At 36.4% G+C, this 9,602-nt stretch overlaps 1 protein-coding gene across 2 annotated transcripts; it reads left to right on the forward strand.

Moving 5' to 3' along the window:
- The first annotated feature begins 2,830 nt into the window (after positions 1–2,830).
- LOC140787559 (probable bifunctional riboflavin biosynthesis protein RIBA 1, chloroplastic) lies at positions 2,831–7,874 on the forward strand. 2 transcript variants are annotated; one of them, XM_073136543.1, is made up of 8 exons: positions 2,831–2,905; positions 3,057–3,177; positions 4,155–4,557; positions 4,642–4,863; positions 5,521–5,843; positions 6,247–6,376; positions 6,638–6,934; positions 7,318–7,874. In XM_073136543.1, exons 2-8 carry the CDS (start codon positions 3,128–3,130, stop codon positions 7,567–7,569), a joined length of 1,677 nt encoding a protein of 558 aa, XP_072992644.1. In that variant the 5' UTR covers positions 2,831–2,905; positions 3,057–3,127; the 3' UTR covers positions 7,570–7,874. The 2 variants fall into 2 exon arrangements, with proteins under 2 accessions (XP_072992644.1, XP_072992643.1); XM_073136542.1 differs by having other exon boundaries at positions 2,893–2,986.
- Positions 7,875–9,602: the final 1,728 nt, after the last annotated feature.

A 9,602-nucleotide genomic window follows, 5' to 3' on the forward strand; every position in this document is an offset into this window, starting at 1 on the left:
CTTGCTTTGCCTTGATAGCCATACGCATGCCATGACCACCATGAACACCATCACCATTGCCATGAGGATCTTCTTCTTGCTGATGATCATATCATAGCCATGGCGATAGTTAAGGATCTTCTCTCTCTCTCTCTCTCTCTCTCTCTCTCTCTCTCTGGTTGAGGTGGGAGGTGGGAGGGAGATCTATCTAGTGGTTCTTGTAGGTTGGAGTTAGTTGGTGAAGGGGAGGTTATTTGTGACTTTTAGTTGGCCAAATGTACAAGAATAGGGCTTAATTTTAAGCAGATTGGTTAAATATCATTTAAAATATGATGCATAACCAATATATATATATATATATATATAATAATTTTAAAAGGGGAAGAAATATGTCACTTAATCCATTGTAATTATCAGTTATATGCAACCGTTGATAGACGCTCATTTTAATATAAAAAGGACAACAATTTCTTTTTGTTTTACAACAATTAGTTAATAATTTTTTTTTGTATATATATATATATTGATTCAACCTCTCTAATTAACTAAATCTCTGATCCAGTGCTGTTATTTTATCATCCATGGGCTTAATCTCAAAGTCACACAATTTGATGAACTTAAAATAAAAATAATTTGATCATGGTTTCATAGGCTTATATATGCAACCTATTTTAATTTTTAAAAAGAAATTTATACTCACGACCACTTCAACCATCCTCGACTATCTGTTATACATGAGCTAGCCAAGCTTGCCTCCAAATGCCTCCGAATCTAGCTCAAGTTTGAGTCGAGCTAGCAAGTAAAACATGACTTGGGTTCACCATGTTTACGGTCTTGAGCTTAACTTGGCTTAGCCAAGTTGCAAAATTTCTAATAAATATTTAGTCATGAGAGTGAGATGTTAGTAGCTCCGAAAGAAATGTTACTCATTTCTCGATGTGCTCTTGTCCTATTTCTTTCAGAAACTTAATTAATTTTGTATAACAACAACAAGATTAAAATTTAAAACTACAGCACAACTAAGTTACTCCACCTACAAGCATCCTAAACAACAAACTAAACAATTTTCGAAGTTCACATATAAAACTATAACCAAGAACAAACAATCCCGACGATATTAATAACTGAGCTAAGTCGAGTTGAGGTAGCTCGAGCTCGGTGTTGTTGGCGAGAGCTAAGTCGAGTTGAGGTAGCTCGAGCTCAGTGTTGTTGGCGAGTCAATCTCGAACGGTTTACTTACTAATTACATCGTCGAACTTCGATGGCACTACTATTAGTAATCTCTTATCACATGTTAATATATTTTATAGCACTACTATTAGGAATCTCTTATCACATGTTAATATATTTTTATAAATTATCACTACACTGCAACACAATATATTTATAAAAATATATTTTTATAAATATATTTTTATAATTTTTTCCAAAAAGATTTATGCAAAAACGTCCCTTTTATCTCGCATAATCAAACGAGTCCTAAAATGATAGATATATTTTTTTTTCTTACGTAGAAAATAGTGAATAATTAATTTCGCGGAAAATTGCAAAACACCGTGCCGTTAGCGCAATGCATCGTCAGCTGCCGGCTTTGACTGGTCGTGGCGTCTCATTTTTCTTTTTCCACTTGCGACGGTCGAAGATGATGGTCATCGGCGGCTGCTTCGCTATTGGCTTAATTCCGGCTTAATCCAAGTATTGTATCTAATCTTGTTTTAATATTATATCTAATCTGGATTCAGAAGTGTTCTAATAATATGAAGCCAGAGATTTTTTTTTAAATATATATATATATATATATATATTATTAATGTTCAATCTTATAGATATTAATCATGCTACTCATGCATTTTTTTTAATACTTAGAAAATATTTTAAATAAACTTTCACCGTAATATTTTAATGTTAAAAAGGATAAATTGTAAATACTCTTCTATGATTATGCCTAAAATTAAACAACTCTTATACATTTTTATTTGCATCATTTTATTTCCCAGTGTTTTAAACTAATATAAAATCGTTAAATTTTCTATCTAAACTTAGCATAAAATGTACTAAAGATTAAAAAATAATTCAGGGAGGTTTAGGAACCCCTAATCTAATTTAGTAATTAAACATATTTTTTTTATAACTAATCAAATTTACTTTTTAAATAACTTAAAAAATAAAACCACTTAATCAAGTTCGGAACTTAGCCCCTAGAGTATTAAAATTGCCCTTCTCCTTATAATAAATTTACATAATTAAAATCTAATCATTGTAATATAAGGTATAAGGACACAAGAGAGAAAAAATAAAATATATATATATATATATATATATATATATATATATATATTGTAAATTTGAATAATGAGATATGATAAACTATATAATTCCCTTCAAATACATAATTGTGAAATAAAATGTCTATATCATCTTAAAAATATTCAAAATTTATATATGCTCAAGCGAGATAATTATTATCACACGAGTATTATAGTAATTAAATTGCTATATTAATTACCATCTATATTACATTAGTATAAGTTACTAGAGGACAAAGTGATAATAAATAAAAATTTAGGGATAATTTGATTTTAGGCATAATCATAAGAGGATAATTTATAATTTACTCTATTAAAAAATTTTAGGTGTTAAGGCCAGTTTGTATAAATAATTAATTTAGAATAATGCCCATGTACTTCAAATGGTATTGCAATTTGCGTGTAATAATTCACCTAAATTAATTGAGACAAGCCGAACATAGCAACAAAGATAAAGCCGAGCCGAGCCGAGGCGAAACCGAGTGGCTGTCCTCGGGTCGTCGCCTATAAAATAAGACGTACCCACTCCTTCTCCCTCTCAATCTTTGTTCTCTTCCCTTGCTTGCGTCTTGCGATCTCGACTGTCGATCTCCGCCCCGCCGCCGCAGTAGACGCTTTTGGTATGTTAATATGCTCGTCTCGTTTCCTTGCCCTTCTCATTTGAATCCGGTTTCGAGATTCGTCATTGATTTGAAGAGAAGGTTTGAAATGGTGGATTTGGTAGGATTTTGGACGAATTAGGTGCCAATTGTTTACGATTTTTGTCTGCAGAAACTATTCGGCGGAGAGGAGAAGGAAGAGGTCAAGGGAAGAAGGGGAGAGTTCGATTTGTGGTGATCGTAATGGCTTCAATTGCTAATCCGTCTTGTATAGTCGGTCTTCCTCGCAATCAGTAAGCAATCTCTTCTTCTCTCTCTATTTATTTATCTGCCTTTTGTTTTCTTAATTGTTCTTCTAAGTTGCAGTGCATATGGAAGAGAGAGTAGAGAAGAAAACACAATAAGAGAAAAGCGTGATTTTTATGTGTTCATGGGGGGGCGAAGATAGTTGGGAAAATTATTTGCAATTAAGATTCTCGGAAAGCAGTAGTTTGTCACAGAGCTGGAACTGTTGACCATATTTTTATTTTACCTAGTCATTAACGGACTCTTTAAGAACTCCTTTTTTGAAATAATGTTTGAACATATGGAGACCTGGTCTCCCCTAGCTTCTGAATTTTCTTCAGGGAAGTCCCTAGACATAATTAATAAGTTTCAAGGTTACATTTGGGTTCCAAAGGTGGGCCAGTCCACACTTCACAAAAATGTTTTCATATCGCTAATCCAGCAAGATTGTGACGACATTGTTGCTCCTTCTCAAGTAACAGATCCGAATTGAAGGATAGAGGTTCAACCACATAGTACACTCTTGCAATATTGGGAGTATACTCCAACTAGTATTCTTCGTGCCATAAACAGATTTCGCAGTCTGCAAAGCATACTGGTGTCTAATTGGCGCAATTATAGAGGACTATTCATGAATTATGATTCTGAACTGTAATAATCTTTTTATGACCACCTAATTTGCATAAAAACAAATGGTGTGTTGGAATAAAATGTCTCAATCGCGATCAGCACAAAAATGACTGAATATGTTTGATAACTAATCTACTGGTCTCCATTTGGAGATTGTCGAATTTTTTAATTGTGAGACCAAGATTTGGTTGTGAGAACTGAGAAGTGGAACACCATGTAATTGATGGCATTAAAGTTTTGAACAATTTACTTTGTTTCTTTCAAGGACAACTGAGCTGAAGTATCTTACCATGTTGCGATTGGTGATTATATATACGTAACTAACCTTTTTATTTTTTTATTTTTTTATCATTAGGTATAGAAAATTATATTTTTCAAGAGGATACGGCTTTGTCAAGGACTTCCAAAGGTTACCTCAGGTTTCATTCTCAGTGAGTAGGAACATTGCAAATACCAAACCAGTTGATCTAAGGATGGTTGGTTGTGTTGCTTCCGGAAAAGATGGTGGATCTGGGACCGTCCAGAGATCTACTAATGCCAACGCTCTTTTGTCACAGAACAATTCTGTTAGTGATCTGGAGTACCCATCTGCTAATACTTTACTCCAAGCGGATGCAATAACACATGGAACAATTTCTTCTGATATGAGTCTTCTTGCTGATGAATTTTTTGTTGATAATGATGAACTTGATTTAGATTACCCTACGAAAGGGTTTTCATCTATCTCAGAGGCAATCGAGGACATCCGGCAAGGCAAAGTTCGTTTAGTGATTCTTGACATTGTTTTTCTCTATTTACTCAATTATTTCTGGACATCCTCTGACATAAGGTTGATCTTGCAGTATGTGATTGTTGTAGATGATGAAGCCAGAGAAAATGAGGGAGATCTTATAATGGCTGCGTCTTTGGTAACTCCAGAGGACATGGCTTTTATAGTAAGACACGGGACTGGAATTGTGTGCGTCAGCATGCAAGGTGAGGATCTTGAAAGATTACAACTTCCTCTGATGGTATCAACAAAAGAAAATGAGGAGAAGCTGCATACAGCATTCACTGTTTCAGTGGTATGGTTTTTCTTCACAAAAAGTAATGTTTTTCATGATAAGAAATAACTATGTGAAAAATAACAGGATGCACTCTTTGCTCCTTGATCTCCCAGTAAGACTTATGCAAATAAGTAGTTTATTAAAACAGTTCCCTTCATCAGAAATTGTATGCACTTCTATATACAATTACGATCTCTATGTTTGGTAATTTTAATTAAAAGATTTGTATGTTACATGATTTTGGCTTAAGCAGTAATTCAAGATGTTCTTTTCTTGTAGCTAGTCTTGACAGACACCTATTTGTAATTAGAATATTAGAATCAACTCAAAGTTTCTTTTTCTTTAATTATCCTAGATTTTGATCCTTGTGTACTGTCAGTATCATGTTATTTGGTGGTTTCTTTTCCTTTTCTCTCTTGCTGCTATATGGGATAAAAACTTTGACCATAAGCCAGAGGTCTGAGCAATGGTATCGTGGGCGGCGTGAACTCCATCACATTTACAATTTTAACTTACTACACAACTTCCAACTGAAGAGTAAATAATGTTTATGTGGAACTTACATTATGGAAAGTTCGAGGATCAGTTATTTGCAGAGCACATGTTTGTGACTTCTATGAGTTTTATTCTGATTTCTCTCTCCTGAATCTTACTGCTATGTGCTTTGCTTTTTAGGATGCTAAAGAGGGCACAACAACTGGGGTGTCTGCAAAAGATAGGGCAAGAACCATTCTTTCTCTTTCATCTCCAAATTCAAAGCCTGAAGACTTTAACCGCCCTGGGCATATTTTCCCGCTGAAGTACAGAGAGGGCGGTGTTCTGAAACGAGCTGGACATACAGAAGCTTCTGTTGATCTTGCTGTGCTAGCTGGGTTACCCCCTGTTGCTGTTCTATGTGAGATTGTGGATGACGACGGTTCCATGGCTCGATTGCCAAAACTTCAGGAATTCGCGAAGAGGGAGAATCTAAAGATAGTCTCAATTGCGGACCTGATTAGGTGTGTTATCTAATAATATCTGGAAATGCCCGCCGTAACCTTCTCGACAGCTCTTGATAACCTTATCTGTAGATATATTTATAGTTTCTTGTTTATTTTGGTGTTTCATAGTAGTTTTTCATGTGACTACTAATTACGTTGGTAATAACATTTAAGAACTTAACTAAGGCAACTTCCTTTCAACCTCTACACCATAAAGCATCATGCTATGACAATTTAAGAAGTGTGGAACCTGGAGATTGCAGACTTGGTTACGATATCAGCCTTTTTCTGTGCCTCTTCATGATTTCTGGGTACCTACATCATGGAATGGCTTATTTATAAAGTTTACTCTACCTATTGCTACTTGCCAAGTTCCCATTAAATTGAGCTGTTTCTCTGTTGACATGAGTTCATATGACAGATATCGGAGGAAAAGAGACAAGTTGGTGGAATGTTCTTCAGTTGCGCGCTTACCCCTTAAGTGGGGTTCTGTTCGGGCTTACTGCTATCGGTCTCTTCTTGATGGAATGGAGCATATTGCTATGGTTAAAGTAAGTATACTATCAGGGCAGAGTACTTGATACAAGTATTTACCCAGTTACTTGTCTATCATTATAGTTGGTCTTCACTATGTTGTAAGCTGGTGATGCATGATCAACAATAGGTGCTGGCATAGGCTCCAGAAAGATCTAAACTAGTCTTACTGCTGTTGTGTTTTGTTATTAGTATGAAGAGCTACTGTTTTTCTTTTCCATTTTAGTATTTTACTTTGACATAATGATGGCACCTAACTTGCTTCCTAATTTTAACAGGGTGATATTGGAGATGGTCAAGATGTCTTAGTTAGGGTGCATTCTGAGTGCCTGACTGGAGACATATTTGGATCAGCAAGATGTGATTGTGGCAATCAGCTGGCCTTGGCGATGGAGATGATTGAGAAAGCTGGCAGGGGTGTTCTAGTTTATCTTAGAGGACATGAAGGAAGAGGCATTGGTCTCGGTCATAAGCTTCGTGCTTACAACTTGCAAGATGATGGGCGTGATACTGTGGAAGCTAATGAGGAACTGGGATTGCCTGTGGACTCACGAGAGTACGGCATTGGCGCACAGGTAAGATACGCGACAGTTTACATACTTTTCTTATTAAATAGTCCTTTGGCTGTCATCAGATGCCAATTCATCTCTTCTCTTAAAAATCAATTTGTTTCAATTTATTCGAGCTATTTTGGCTTTGCCATCTGATGATGCTCGAGTCCATCACTTGCTGCCTATCATTGGCACATCATTGTAGATTTTCTCCTTTAGTTCTAGATGTTCTGTTAATAAGATGTTCTTCCTCTTGGTGATGCTGTAAACTTTTTGTTCTCATCTACGTAGTTGGGTTGATACTTTACGCAAATATCTGAACTGGTCGGAATTGCAATGGATACTTTTGTTCTATATAAGCCAAAAGTTTTAACTCCATTAAGCTAATAAAATCTTCTTTTTTGTAGATATTACGAGATCTGGGTGTTCGTACTATGAAGTTGATGACCAACAACCCAGCGAAATACATCGGACTTAAAGGTTATGGTTTGAGTGTGGTCGGCAGGGTTCCATTGTTAACACCAATAACTAATGATAACCGAAGATACTTGGAAACAAAAAGAGCAAAGATGGGGCACATTTATGGATCTGAATTCAATGGTCACTTGAGCAGTTTGATCCAAAGTAATGCTACAGAAGGACAACATCAGGAATTATAACATGTATTCTGCCACAGAGGAAATCATTTTTCGTTCCACTGATCAATAAAAGCTCTGATTTTGAATCTTCGATTCATATTTTCTTCTCTTAGATTACACCATTTGGGGAGGTGAAACTTATTTCACAAGAAGTCATTCAGGAAAACTTCTCTCAGTTCTTTGCAATGTAAGCCCCTTTTTATAAAGATATGAGTTGGAGAATTACAAGAAGTCATTCACTTCGTTGTTCTACAAATGTCAATTAGAGGATATATGTACAAACACCTTGATATTATTGGTGACTTTTTTTAGCATTACATCGTCAACGCTTATTTATATAATTCACGACTATTGTTGGTCAAACTTTTTCTCTTTGTCTCTTTGCATCTTGTAGATGTCCAAAGCAAGTCATTCAACAAAGAGTTGAGTATAGTCTACGGAATTACCGTCGAAAGAACAAACAAAGAGGTATCTACCAAACTAATATATATATATAGAAAAATGGGCTTAGCCTAGTTTTTTTTTCCTACAGTTAATTACAGCTACAATCCCTGAACTATATCCTATTTTTAATAGTAAAAAAAACTAAGTAATCATATAATCCATCACAACCTAAATAAAATAACCATAATATTCAGACTCCAAATAAAAATAAAATATGTTGTAATATAATTATTAGAGTCTTAATACGCATGGACATGGCCAATAAAAAGTTGGTATAAATAATGGCCTTTTTTTGGAGAAGTCATTAAGAACAAATATCTACTACTGTCTAATGATTAAAAGCAACGGGTAACCAGTTGGAATGAACAATGGACAAGAAATTATTTTGGAATGCATTGACTAGTGAACTTATATCCTCTAATGAACAGTGAATGAGAATTCCATATTTGGCTGGCCTTTATCTCCCTCCCTCTCTCAGATGTCTAGCTGTCCTTTCCTGAGTAGAGAAACTTACACTTAACACCCTACATTTAAGCAATTTTCTGTTTTGCACCTTGTATTCGTAGAAATCCACCCTGCCGATTCTTATTTAGTAAATCGCAAATAGTGAGAATTCAGGATTTGAACCTTTAATTAGCTTAAAGTAGGGGGTGCTAAGTGCAAATTTCCTACTCTTTTTTGGCCTTCTCCCTTCTGTATATATATCATCCCATACTTCCCTCTCCTGTCACTAAACCTCCCCATCTTTCTTCTTCCTCTCTAATCTCAAGCTCCATAAATGGCGACCTCACGCTTCCTTCTCCTTGCAATGGCGGTCGCGTCACTCGCGGTAAACTCTTCCGCTCAAAGCCTCACCCCCACCCCCACCCCGACTCCCTCCCCCGCACCTAAGCGTGCGCCCATCTCTCCCCCAGCCGTTTCCCCTTCCCCACCCCGTGATTCCCCCACACCTTCCCCCGTTTCCCCGGCTCCCGCCACCGTTTCCCCAGCACCAGCCCCATCCCCCAAATCCGAACCCCCAACCCCACCTCCTCCCACCTCTCCGATCTCTTCCCCTCCCGCTCCTCCTCCTCTATCCCCCTCCGAACCCCCCACCTCCACCGACGATGGAAGCGGGAACACCGCCGCCGCCCGAAGCCTCCCCGCCGCCTGGCTCGTCGCCGCGGTCGCCGTTGCTTATGCCTTATAGATTGCCGGGGGTTCTCGCTCGTATGACTTTGATTAACGGAGAAGGATAAATATATAAATATTCTTCTTGCTCATGATGATGTAATGATCAGTTATTATTATTATTATTATTATCAAAAAAAATTCCATCTTCCATTTTAGTTATTTTTTATTTTCTCCTTTGTTTTGCTATATGCGATTAAAGCTCCGGTATAATATAAATTAACTACAACGACGCGTTGGCTGGGTTTTATATTTCACCAATTTAGAGAGAGAAGTTTACAACAATACCGGACTAATTCATAAATATCTCCTCATTATTTAACCAAATGAGTAGGAATATTTTACATACTAACGCATACCTCCACTATTATTGGAAGGACAAAGTTGACCTACTTTTTCTTTCTTTAAATGCATCTTTGGTGAATAGCTTTCATATAAAG

The sequence above is a fragment of the Typha latifolia genome, chromosome 4 (genome assembly GCF_019914945.1).
Source record: "Typha latifolia isolate L0001 chromosome 4, TyphaL0001v2, whole genome shotgun sequence".
Classification (NCBI taxonomy): Eukaryota; Viridiplantae; Streptophyta; class Magnoliopsida; order Poales; family Typhaceae; genus Typha; species Typha latifolia.